Here is a 13,759-nt window from a genome sequence, read left to right as displayed (position 1 = left end):
ATAAGTTTGGGTACTGAGCATGAGACTTAGTGAAAGGGTTGTAGAAGTCTCATACAGAAAAATAAGATGAGGGAGATTGTCAAAAAATGTTTGAAACAGTGTAGGTAAAGTGAAAGAAACTGAAAGGGTAGTTGAGCCATTGATTGGAAGGGCAAATATATTAAGTTATAAAAAGAATGAGAGAATGGGGAGGTGACATTCAAGGCATGAAGAAAGATAAATAAATGTCAGTGCTTCTAAAAAATGAGGGTGCTATCTTGGACAAGGAGGAGGAAGGACTGAGAAGATCAGGAAAGAATGTGAGGTCACTGGAGGAACTGCCAGCCTGGAGATGAACATGAACATGTCTAGGATTGATTGAAGCAGGGTAGTTTGTGTAAAATTTTTAATTTTGTGGGGATACCACTCAACAGTTTGGAGACACAGCAGGAATACAGTGAGTTTCCTGATGAGTTAAGATTTAGTACAATGCAGGAGGAATTTTTCAATGGTCAGGAGATCCCCTGAAGGAGTGCAAGTCAGGAGTATATTTTTTAAATGCTGGCCATTTTTGGAATGATGGATTCGTTTATATGCAGTAAGCACCTGACAGAATCGGAGGTAGCTGCTTAGTTCTAGCCAGTTTAGTTGTTTTAAAGCCTCGCAGTGAGTAGGTGGGTTCTGTGTGTAACACTAGCAGCAAGTTTTTGCAACTTTACTATAACAGGAGGTTAGTTTGGTCTTTACTGTGGTACGTATGTCAGTAAAGATAGCAGAAATATAAAGAAGTTATGGTAGTAAGTAGTTTGACACTAGAGCTTTTCTTGCTGTGTCATTTTAGTAGTATTTGACCTGGTAGAGGGAACCTAGTTTTGATGATTTTAAACAGTTTGAAGTATACATAGATCAAATTTAATTTAACCGTGGTGATGTCTGCATAGGGATAGCATGGGGATAACAACATACATTTCAATTGACATATCACCATGCGATCATGGGTGTGACATCACAAAGGCCCTAAAGACTACTTACTTGGGCCATGACTTAAGAAAAAATTTACAAAGCTTTTTATTAAGGAACAGCCCAAATATACAAGGAGCTCTAGGACAGGAAATGCATCACGGTGCTCAACTGTTTCCCTGCTTTCCAGTGACTCATTCAAACCAGAGTCACTTCACTGATATTTTCTTTAACGTGGTTAAGTGTAACTAAAATCTATACAAAAGCTCAAAAGTTGTTTACACAGGGGCAGGACCCCTTGCAGCTCCCATGTGGGGGAACTATATATCCCACCCAACTTAATACATACCAACTCCACAGTTACACTACAGTGGGAAAACATGGGAAAAATCACTGCAGTGCATTGCCTTCTGATGCTATACAGGTTGCCACGGTTCTGGCGAACTGCAACATAAGAAAAATCATAATAAAGCTGCTCATGAGGAACAGATGTCTTGTTGTGTAGGAAAGCCAGAGCTCAACCTATCAACATGTCTGTAAAGTGTGACCTGATACTAAGAAATGCACCCAAACTTGGACCAACAAAACAGGACATCCTAACAGCTAGACACTTACAGAGGGCCCCCCAGTTAGGTTACAGCTTTTCTGTAGCATGATGCACTTGTAGTACAGTAACTTTAACTCCACGACTTAAACTAGAGTGGGTGTTAACATTTCACATAAAATTAAAAAAAAAAATCCATGAAACATACCTTAAATTTATCCTTTATCATCTGTCTCTCCTTATCTTTGAGCTGAAAAGAAGAACAGAAAAAAAATCTACTAAGTGGAACCTTCACAAGTCACACAATAAATTTTGAATTACCATTAAGGAAAGATACAAAACAACAGAACAGCAAGACGGATGATCACATTCTGTTCATTCCCATACCTTATGCAAATTATGTGCACTTTATCTGATCTCCATACATTACCTTCTTCATGCTGCGATGATTCCTTAAAGCACAATCTGAGCAATGACATACCAATACTCTCCAAATACTGCACCCACTCCCTCACATTTTCAAGAAGAATTAACTTTACTCCCTTTCAAATAAAGAGATACATGTTCTCAGCTGACCTAAAAAGGGACCGTCTTGACAGGTGTTAAATAGTGGGGGTGATCTTTTCCGCCAATCCAATTTTTTTTCATCTTTTCTTCTAGAAGTTAACTTGCATGGGGACAAAAGCACACCAACCACTAGGAATGCTGTAATGTTAAAAATGAACTACACAGTGTGCTCATATTATGTACTGGCCAAGCCACCTTCTTACCATCACAAAGCACATCCCTGCAAAATCAGTAGCAGGATCTGGTGCCTTCACTGATAAAAGGTGACATACATTTTATTTATTTATTTAACATTTGTTTACTGGGAAAGTCCGACTTGGAACAAAGCCAATTTTCAGTGGAGGCCCAGGGAGAAACTCTCCAGACGCATGTCTTTGAATTGTGGGAGGAAACTGGAGCACCCGGATGAAACCCACACGAATGCAGGGAGGACATACAGACTCCGTACAGTAGGCACCCCAGCCAAGAATCGAACTGGAGAACCTCTTGCTGTGAGGTGACTATGCTACCTCTGTAATTACAAGGCTCCTAACGGTCAAGATTAGATAGAAGAAACACACACCTGCAGAGGGAGGGTATTCTTTATTTTGCCCAAATCTTTTTTCATTATTATTATTATTATTACTGTTAACATGACACAGCAGACTGACGTCAGTACATCATACATATTCAATTATAAAGCAGAAAACAAACCATAAATTTTTTTTTCATTTGTATACATTGTACAGATAGATATGTTTTTGTCTTGGTGCATGACGCAATGGTGCAGTGGTGGCGTTGTTGCCTCACAGCAAGAGGTTCTCCGGTTTGATTCTTGGCTGGAGTGCCTTCTGTGTGGAGTCAGCATGTCCTCCCTGTGTTCATGTGAATTTCCTCCCGGCGCTCTGGTTTCCTTCCAGATTACAAAGATATGTGTCTGGAGCTTTTCTCCCTGGGCCTCAGCTGAAAATTGGCTTTGTTCCAAGTCGGACCTTCCTGGTAAACAAATGTTAAATAAAGTCTTAAGTATTCAATTTAACGTCAAATGGATTGCTCAAGTCATGCCTTCCTCAAAATATCACTTCTCCTAAACATTATTCTAAGTATTGTTCCCACAGATTCCATTTTTTCTGTGTAGTTTACTCCCTCACTTTTCTAAAATATATCACCTTCCTGTTTTTAATCTCATTTTTAACATTCAACAATTCTGTTACAGCTGGTTTTATTTTTTATTTTCATGTCCTAATAATTGCTTTTTTTTGGCAGCCAACAGCATTAAACTTAGTAGGTCCTTACTGTGTTCTAGGCAATTCAATTTCTATATCCCAAATAAAAAAAAAGGCATTTCCTTAGTTCAAATAATTTATTCCCCCAACATTTCTGACAAAATTACCAGTACGGAATTTCTAACATCAATCAACTTGTTATATTTGAGGGAGAGTATTCCTCACTCAGAGGGTTCTTTTTGTATATTAAATGCTATGGTAAAAAAGTATCTACCATATCTAACACCGTGGATCCTTCCTGGTGCACCTTATGGTTTGGTTGATTGCCAAGCAAAAAAAAAAACACCTAAAAAGATGCCAAAGAAGCGCATCAAGACTGGCTAAAAGGCAGAATAAATAATGAGAAACACCAAATCACAAAGGTCTGACTTCATGGCTATGAACAGAAAGACTGCCTTGGAAAGGAGTACAGTAAGCCTCATGATCTCAGTGAACAAGCTTACTAAAAGCAGAACAATTAAGCATTAGGAATGGGCCAACCACTGTGCAGGCAAGCTTGCAGACAGACCTATCTTCCACCCAGAAACTCAAAAGCAATTGGTGAAGACTACAGCGGACTCCCAAAACGAGCTCAGTTCAGTCTGTGGAAGAAAGTACAGTTGTGTACACTTACCATAAATGTAGATGTTCGAGTGTATTCCTGTTGTAGTCATTACCTATGGGTTATCCCTGCTGTGGTAAGCCCTCGGCTGTCCCGAATTTGGGTTTGACATTTTAAGATTGGGCTCACTTATTTTAATACTCAGTACCATTCTTTAGCCATTGGACTTTTCACATATAGATTTATGCATTTTTGGTTATAGCTACAGCTGCATTTGATATATAATTTGGTGCTGACTTTATATGTGCTATAATATAGTATATATATATATATTAGAGATTTTGGGATTCTGGGCTTATTTGTTCATTTCACTTTACATGGAAATGGTGTGTTATACAAATACGCAGTGTGATAAGTTGATTTGTCATTTGACTGCTGATGGTATTTGTAGATGCAAGGAATTTCTCTTTTTATTAGACCCATACACAGTATGAACTACTTGTTTGAAATATTTCATGACTGTTGATTGTATTGTGGTCTTTTTGTTTGCTTTTTTGATGCAGGTGAATGAACAGGCCCAAACCATAGATTATGCAGGATTGATTATCTATATGGTTGGTACATCCTGTCATTTGGTTTCATTGGTAGCTGGTGCTATATTTATAGCACTATTTAGCTGTCTACGACAGTATTTTTTGTATGGTATTTTGGTGTGGTTAAGTCCTTTGGTTTAAACCATGGCATTGTCACCTCTTATTAAGGGGCTTTCTTCTGATATAGATGATTTGTCTGTGTTTGGTTTGGGCACGCACAGTTCAACACATCTTGACTTTTCTGGTGAACCCAATCTTAACAGTCAATGTGACATATTTTTTGGCTTACTCAGTAAAAATATGAAAATGGTTAGGACTAATGTGTGGCATCTACGACTGTTTAAGGCATATCAACGAAAAAATATTACACCCCGGGGCCTTAGAGTGAAGGTGCAACCCTTGGTCTCAAATATTGATGACAAACTATTAGAAGAGTGGGGTCAGGTTCAACAGTTGGCTTTGTCCAAATTTGTTGATGCCTTGACAGATTTTTATGAACGGAAAGTACATAAAGGTGTCAAAGATTTGGAAACCATTTGTGCAGACGCTAGCAAGTTTGAATCTTGTGATTCTTTTCAAATACAAATTAAAAAACTAACATCAGAGCTATCCAAGATGGAATTGACACAAAGAAAGGAAAATTAAAAATTTTTTAGAGATGTTGGGGACTATGAAAAGGGTAAACCTTTTGATAGTTCCAAAAATGTGTCATTTAGGTTACCCAGAGAGCATGATAAGGGGAATAAGAGATTTTCCACTCCAAAAAGAAAAAGACCAAAATCTATCCTGAAGAATACTTTGGATTCTTCAAATTTTACTTCAGGGGACGATACCTCCTCGAATACAGAAGGTGAATTTGAGGAGAATCAGTTGGAAGTTCTGCCAAATGCAAAGCGGGATAATTTGTCACACCCTTCCGCCTCACTTACAGACGAAGGGGGCGGAAACATAAAAAAAGACACTCCAAAACAAAGTATGGAGGCACTTTTGAAAATGATGACAGCACAGTAAGATTTCATTCCAATGTACATAATATTTCCTCTATTGAGCTTACTGCTACACAGAGTAAATTATTAAATAAAGGATTAAACTTTGTCCCCGGTTTTTTTGTACCAGAACAGTCTTTGGCTCAAGATGTGGTTAATTTTTGCCGGTTGTTAAACCTGAAACTGCTTTATGCAGAGAATGGGGGGGATAAACCTGATAAATCTGAAGATTTCAGGTTTAAAAAATCCTCTTTTAGTCCACCTATGTCACAATTGGTGGGTGTTTTTCAAAAGAATGTATTACATGATTTACACTACTATTATAAGGATTTTTCTATATCTTATAATAATTTGTCCAATGATGAAGTGTGTAGTCTTGATGAGCTTGCTAAGAATCGAAATGTAGTCATCACACAAGCAGACAAAGGTGGGGCGGTGGTGATGTTAGACATGGAGTCTTATGATGAGGAAGCCATGAGACAATTGGGGAATAGGGATCACTATATGGCTATGCCTTTGGATCCATCTTTAAATTTTAAAAGGGAGATTGATCAGTTTCTCACCTCAGCAGTGGAGGAGGGCATAATTACACAGGCCACCAAAAAACAATTGATGGTCCTATCCCCCAAGAAACAATATCTCTATATGCCTCCAAAAATACATAAACATGCAAATAACCCCCCAGGTCGACCCATTGTTTCCGGACATGGGTCCTTGACGGAACCATTGTCTGAATATTTGACTCACTATCTAAAACCATTACTTGGGTATATCAGAGCCAGAATTCAAGACACCACGCAGTTTTTGGACATCATCAATGAAATACAACTTGAACCCCATTGGTTATTATGTACCTTAGATATTACGTCCCTCTACACCAACATTCCACATTGGGCAGGCCTACAAGCTTTGGACTATTGGCTAGTCAGATCTGATTTGTATAAACCTGGTTTCAATACCTTTTTGGTTTGCCTTACAGAATATGTATTAACTAGCAATGTTTTTTATTATCAAAACAAATGCTTTTGGCAAATCAAGGGGACTGCTATGGGTGCATCTTTTGCACCCATTTATGCAGATCTCTTCATGGCATATATTGAGGAGATAGTAATTTATGATGCCAATCATAACATCTACATGTGTGAGATGGACATGTGGCGTCGGTATCTGGATGATTGTTGGTTGGTGTGGAAGGCTGATGAGCAATATCTCATGGAATTTCTTGATTATCTTAATAACAACATATGGGGTATTGAATTCAAGATGAGTTTTCATAATTCTAAAATGATTTTCTTGGATGTGGAAATTATTAGGAATACAGACCATACCCTTTCCACTACCCTATTTAGGAAATTTCCACAATATAATTCATTATTGCATGCTACCAGCTTCCACCCACAACATATCATCCAGAATATACCCAAATCCCAATTTCTAAGAGCCAGAAGAATATGTTCTAGCCAACTGTCCTATGCCACAGTTTGTGATGATTTGGTTGGTAGATTTAAAGATAGAGGGTATCGCTCAGGTACTGTGTGTATGGCCAAACAATGGGCTTCGAATTTCAATAGAAATGATCTATTGCAACACAAAGACCGTAACCAGGATGAGGTTCAGCAACCGTTGAGGTTGGTTACCACCTATGGACGTAATACCCGGGGCTTTATGAAAATTATTGACAGACATTGGAACATTCTTTTGGCAGACTACAAATTACATAACATTCTCAGGGACAAATGTTACTTTTCTTTCAGAAGGGGACGAACTATGGGGTCATATTTGAGCCACTATAAGAGGTCTTTGTCTGATATCAAAACTTCTACTCAATTTACTTTTATGGGGGCACCAGTGGTTGGTTGCACCCCATGTGGGCATTGTAAATTCTGTATTAGAGTTTCACGTACTGTTGAATTCAGTAGTCATAACACCCCTGAGGTTTTTGAGATGAATTTTTGGGCCAATTGCAGTTCTGAATGGGTCATCTATTTGGTGACCTGTACTTGTTCTGCGTTTTATGTGGGTCAAACTTCCAGGGCTTTTCGTCTTAGAATCTGTGAACACATTAGTGACATCAAGAACAAAAGAGGTAACAATGCATTATACAAGCACAGTTTAAAACATACCACGGCTAATTTTATGTTTAGCATCATTGATTGTATTAGGGGCAAATGTCAAGATAAACAGAAATGGCATGACATACTTACTTCCAAGGAGAGGAAGTGGATTATTCGACTAGGGGCTTTGTTTCCACCTGGTCTTAATGACCAATTGTAATTTATTAATCAGGAATTGTGATTGGTTCTTTGCTATTGCCAGTTTCTATATATGTATAGTTACTGGGTTTGTGTCTTCATGAACTTTTATTTTGTACTTTCACTGAGGAAGGCTCTGTTGAGCCGAAACCGGTCTGTGTGTGAGCTATATTTTATGTAGCCATGAGGGATTTTTCCTTCTCTCATGAATAAATATTCTTCTTACAGTTACCAACAGCCGCTGGCTTTGTTTTTTGGTTTCTATTTGGAATATTTGCCGTGCAGTATCTTCCGTGCAACCTTTTTGGGATGTACCGAATTACCAGAGCCAATGTTTTTCTGCATTGGCTGCTGTCGCTTACTGACTGACATCAGGGCATCAGTGCTATAAAGCAAGGCAGCTGACGCCATTACATCAGTTTTTCTTGCCCTAACCAGTCAGAAGCCCAAGTAATATGGTAAAAAGGTCCTGGTGGCTAAAAGCCATCTAGAGAAGCTTATGTCTCCCTAAAGAAAGAAGATATAAGGGGGAAGGAGGGAGGGAAACCAGGACTGCAACAGTGAATACACTTGAACATCTGCATTTATGGTAAGTGTACACAACTGTACTATGTTCTTTGTGTTTTACTGTTGCGGTCATCACCTGTGGGAGGATTCCCAAACCTGAGGAGAGGGGTGGTAGGATTAGTAAGAGACCCAAGCCCAGGTCAGCAAGCCCTGCAGAACTGCAGAGGCAAACCCAGCCCTAGCCTTAGAAAATGGAGGTAGGTGGTAATGCTTGGAAAAGGTATGGACAGAAGTCCAGGAGGCAGCTTCCAGGATGTCCCTGGTGGGAACTCCTCTGAGGAATGAAGTGGAGGCTACCCTAGTGGAATGGGTTCGAATAGATTTGGGGGGGGGGGTTCCATTGTAATCTGTATCAGAAATGGATACAATATGATATCCATTTGGAAATGGTTTGCTTGGAAATTGGCTCTCCCTCTGCCCCTGGGACAAAGCTGACAAGTAGTTGGCCTGTTTTCCTGAAGGGTTTAGTACAGTCTAGATAGTATCTGAGCTGTCCTGTGCACATCTAGTGAGTGCAAAATTCTTTCCCCCTTGTTTTGAGGGTAAGGAAAGAAGGTGGGTAGATGTACGGCCTGGCTGGGAGTCACATTAGACACCACCTTGGGCATAAAGGAGGGGTTAGTCCTCAGGGAAACCCTGTCTGCATGGAAAATGATGAAGGGCTCAATGGTCATCAGTGCCTGAAGTTCTGCAACCCTTCCAGCTGAGGTGATAGCTAGGAGAAAGTCGGTCTTCCAGGAGAGAAATCTTAGTTCTGCTGAAGCAGCATGTTCAAAGGGTGATAAGGTTAGTCTTTCCAAAACATAATTTAGGTTCCAGGCTGGCGTGGGTGGCCTTCTGGGAGGTCTGATGTTAGAAGCCCCTCTTAGGAATTGTTTGATCAAAGGATGGGAGAACAGGGGCTGATCTGTGTCAAAAAGAGCTGAAATGGATGAGGTGTGGATTTTAATAGAAGAGAAGGAGAGGCCACTATTAAGTAGCTCCGCTAGGTAGTCCAGGATAAGAGGGATGCAAGGTTGAGAGGTATTGTCCCCTCTGGACTGGCTCCAGGAGCAGAATTTTTTTCCATTTTTCAGTGTAAGATTTTCTGGTACTGGGCCTTATGGCCTCTGTGATAATATCTAGGACCGGTTTACTCAACTGGGGCCCCTTGTTTGCCTTTAGAGCATTAGCCATGCTGATAATTTCAGAGTCTGCAAGTCCGAGTGCAGCATCCCCCCTCCACCTGAGTCAGAAGGTCTGGGATGAGGGGAATCTGCCTGGGAGGCTGTAGTGTCAGGCTGTGCAGTAAGGGGTACCAATGTTGTCTGGGCCAATCTGGAGCAATGAGTATGGCCTTTGGTCTCTCCTCCCTTATTTTGATCAGTACCTTGGGAATAACAGGCAGGGGAGGGAATGCATATACAAAGAGGGAGTTCCAGTGGAAGGTAAAGACATCCAGCTTCCATGTTAGGTGGTGATACTCCCTGGTACAGATGTTTTTCAGCTGATGGTTGAGATGCGAAGCAAAGAGATCCACCTCCGCAGTCCCCCACTCCTGTGATCTGTAGAAAGATTTTTCTGTGGAGCTGTCATTCATGGGGGTCCAGTACGTTCCTGTTTGGGTGGTCTGCCAGGGTGATGTTGATCCCTGGTAGGTACTGAGCTATTAGGTGTAGTCCCATGGAAGAGGCGGTCAGCCAGAGGTTCATGGTTAGCCTGCACAGAGGGTAAGATTAGGTCCCTCCCTGTTTGTTGATGTACCACATTACTGTGGTGTCTGTTTTGGTAAGGAGAATCCCTGGCTTGAGATGGGGTTTGAAGGATGTCAGAGCATTTTGTACTGCCATCATTTCCTTCTGGTTGATGTGGAAGGGAAGGTGCTGGGCATCCCAAAGACCTTGGGTGTACCTGCCTTGTAGGTGAGGGCCCCAAGCAATGTTTGGGGCGTTGGTAGAAATGGTCTGCCCAGCAGGGCAAACGGTGAAGGGAAGACCCTTGTTCCTGGCACAGGCCCCTGCTCAACAGAGAAACTCAGCCCTTAGACAGGGGATCAGATGGAGAGAGGTCTCTAGAGGTTGAAAGTGCTGACACCAAAGGTTCTTTAGATACCACTGAAGAATTCTCCTGTGAAGCCTGGCCAGAGGAATTAGATAAAGGTAAATCTGTATGTTAAGCATTTGGTGAATACCCCGGGAGCAGTAAGTAAGCCAAAGGGTAGCTCAGAGAACTGAAAGTGATGTTAGCCTGCTCTGAAGCGCAGGGATTTCCTGCAGGATTCCTTTATGGAGATGTGGAGGTAGGCATCCTTTAGGTCTAGCGTCACTAACCAGGCATTTTTTGTCAGCATAGGTAGCAGCGGCTGCAAAGTTAGCATTTTGAATTTGAGGACCACCAGGGAGGTGTTTAGAATGGATAGACCCAGGATGGAGTGCCAAGTGCCCTCTTCTCTGGGAACAAGGAATAGTCCGGAATAAAAGCCTTTGCCAGTTTGATCTGGGGGGAACAGGTTCTACTGCCCCCTGGGGTATGAAAATTTGGACTTGTTTCAATGCCTCTGCCCACTCATTTGGAGGCAAGTCTGGGTACCTTCTTGGAACTGGGAGTTCGCTGAAAGAGAATTTTAATCCCTGAAAAATTAAAGACCCATTGGTCCTTTGTTACTTCTTCTCTTTCGGCTGTTCCTGTTAGGGGTCGCCACAGCGGATTATCCGTTTCTATTTCTTCCTGTCCTCTGCATATTGCTCTGTCACACCAACCGCCTGCATGTCCTCTCTCACCACATCCATAAACCTTATCTTAGGCCTTCCTCTTTTCCTTTTACCTGGCAGCTCCATCCTTAGCATCCTTTTCCCAATATACCCATCATCCATCCTCAGCACTTGTCCAAACCAACGCAATCTAGCCTCTCTGACTTTGCCTTCAAACTGTCCAACCTGAGCTGACCCTCTAATATACTGATTCCTAATCCTGTCCATCCTTGTCATACCCAGTGCAAATCTTAACATCTTTAACTCTGCCACTTCCAGCTCTGACTCCTGCCTTTTTGTCAGTGGCACAGTCTCCAACCCATACAACATAGCTGGTCTCACTACCCTCTTGTAGACCTTCCCTTTCACTCTTACTGGTACCAGTCTGTCACAAATCACTCCTGACACTCTTCTCCACCCATTCCACCCTGCCTGCATTCTCTTCTTCACCTCTCTTCCACACTCACCATTACTCTGAACTGCTGATCGCAAGTACTTAAACTCATCCACCTTCGCCAACTCTACTCCCTGCATCCTCACCATTCCTCTATCCTCCCTCTCATTCACACACACATATTCTGCCTTAGTCCTGCTGACCTTCATTCCTTTCCTCTCTAGAGCATATCTCCACCTCTTCAGGGTCTCCTCAACCTTGTCCCTACTCTCACTTCTTCTTCTTCTTTCAGCTTTTCCCAGTTAGGGGTCACCACAGTGGATCACCTGTCCGCTCATGATTAGCAGTGGAGTTTTATGGTGTCGAGTTGCCAGCCCGGCACCCAACCTTCCACAGAAGGTTCACACATGCACGCACTCACACCTAGGGCCAATTGAGAGTGTCCAATCCATCTACTGCATGTCTTTGGGATGTGGGAGGAAACCGGGGCACCCGGAGGAAACCCATGTGATCACAGGGAGGACATGCAGACTCCGCAGAGAAGGCACCGCAGCCAAGAATCGAACCAGAAAACCTCTTGCTGTGAGGCAGCAACACTAACTGCTGTACCACCGTGGCCGCCCCTGGTCCCTACTCTCACTACAGATCACAATGTCATCTGCAAACATCATAGTCCATAGGGCCTCCTGTCTGATCTCGTCTGTTAATTTGTCCATCACCATTGCAAATTTGTTACTGAAAGACAATTTTCTTTGGAGAGGGAGAGCCTTTCTCCTACATTTTGGTAAGTGAAAGGAGGACAGAGGGGTGAGAGGGAGTCATTGAGAGTTTTTGCCATAGAAGTATGGCTTAGAACTCCCTGCCTTTGGGGTGGAGGTGGTCGACTGTTTGGTTTTCTGTTGTCCCTGGGATAGGGGCCTGGATGGTGTGTCCCTGCGGGGCTTACCATGCCCCTGTCTGCTAGGTGCAGGAAAGGTCCAGTGCTTAGAGGGAAAATTCCTGCTGAACCTAGGGGGTTGAACTTGAAAGAAATATTTTACTATTTGCACAGATTTTGCTTGGTCTTCCATCTTTTTAAGCACCTCTTCTGCTTTTACACCAAACAAGTGGCCCTTATCCAAAGGAGCATCAATTACTTTAGACTTGACATGATCAGGGAGAGGTTGTTCCTTCAACCATGCATGTCTCCAAATGGCAGATCCTGACAATGCTGCCCAGCTGATGCTGGCATCATATCCACAGTGTAATGAGTGTTTGGTCACTTGACAAGTGGAATGCAGTAAATCTGCAAACTCCTTCAAACTGGCAAAGTCAGGAAAGGTTGAAATATTTTGCATAAATAGTTCCAAAGTGTGTTGTTGATATTTTAAGATATGGAACAGTCGAGTGCTCTGATAGCTAAAGTTGCAGAGGTGTGTACTTTTTTACCACATCTGTCCAGAGCTCTGGAATCCTTGTCAGAAGGAATAGGCTTCTTTGCAGAACTAGCCTTAGCTCCTTTAGGTCCCTGTGTAATGACCTCTGGGTCTGCAGCAGGATTACTGTACAGGTATTTGTCAGTCCCTGGTACTCTGTAATACCTGTCAGGTTTACTGGGAACAAGTGGGAGGGCATCAGGGGCTAAGCTGGATTCATGGAAAACATCATCCACCACTTCTAAGGTAGGGGGGATGGCTAGGAGGTCTGTGCTGGGGAAGATCTAGAAACTGTCTTAGTTTTTTTCTTAGACTGAGGGAAGTCCTGAAATTCCCAGTGGAAATGTTCCTGAGGGTGTGAAGGGTTTCCCCAAAGGAAAGGTCTTCTGGTGGGGTGGCAGAAGATACATTCCTCTGCATCTGAATCCTCATAAGCAGTCCGAGGTTGTTGTTCCTCTTCAAAATCTGAATAATCAGATTCCTCAGAATCCTGTTCTGTCATTATTTCAGGAGAAGGGTGTCTTTTCCTTTTAGAAGTGGAGGCCTGACTAACCCTGATAAGGGAGATGAGGTCCTCCGCCATTTTAAGCATTTGGGCTTGGGGTGGTGGAGTAGGAGTAAGATGGTGGCGAAAGGTAGATTTTCTAGGAGTGGCATGGCTTCTAGGCCTAAGAGTATCCATCGGTCTAAGAGAAATGGTAGAAGGATGAGAAGATGTTGGTTTTTGTCTAGAATTGGTAGTGTGAAAGGCCTCCTTGGAAGCCAGTGCCTGCATTGCAGCTCCTAACCAAACTGAGCCAGAGACAACCAAAGGCTTGGAAGACAAAGAAGATGTCTGCGGCATACCGGACTCCAAAAGGCTCTCAGTAGAGGCCTGCATAGATATTGTATCGGGCATCAGAGGCTGCGAAAGCACCTCACTGAATTCCGGAGAACTGATGACCTGCTTAGCAGTAGCGTCGGAAGG

At 42.3% G+C, this 13,759-nt stretch overlaps 1 protein-coding gene across 14 annotated transcripts in view; it reads right to left on the bottom strand.

Moving 5' to 3' along the window:
* Positions 1–13,759, bottom strand: part of EXOC7 (exocyst complex component 7) — a 945,568-nt gene that overhangs the window by 75,961 nt on the left and 855,848 nt on the right. For all 14 annotated transcript variants that reach the window (XM_044068105.1, XM_044068104.1, XM_044068108.1 and 11 more), the window contains one exon: positions 1,692–1,733. In XM_044068105.1, the coding sequence (XP_043924040.1) occupies positions 1,692–1,733 (42 nt within the window). The remainder of the gene's footprint in view (positions 1–1,691; positions 1,734–13,759) is intronic.

Source organism: Protopterus annectens, chromosome 4.part0, assembly GCF_019279795.1.
Source record: "Protopterus annectens isolate FY-2018-M chromosome 4.part0, PAN1.0, whole genome shotgun sequence".
NCBI classification, from domain to species: Eukaryota; Metazoa; Chordata; order Ceratodontiformes; family Protopteridae; genus Protopterus; species Protopterus annectens.
This window is presented reverse-complemented; position numbering and strand designations above follow the sequence as displayed.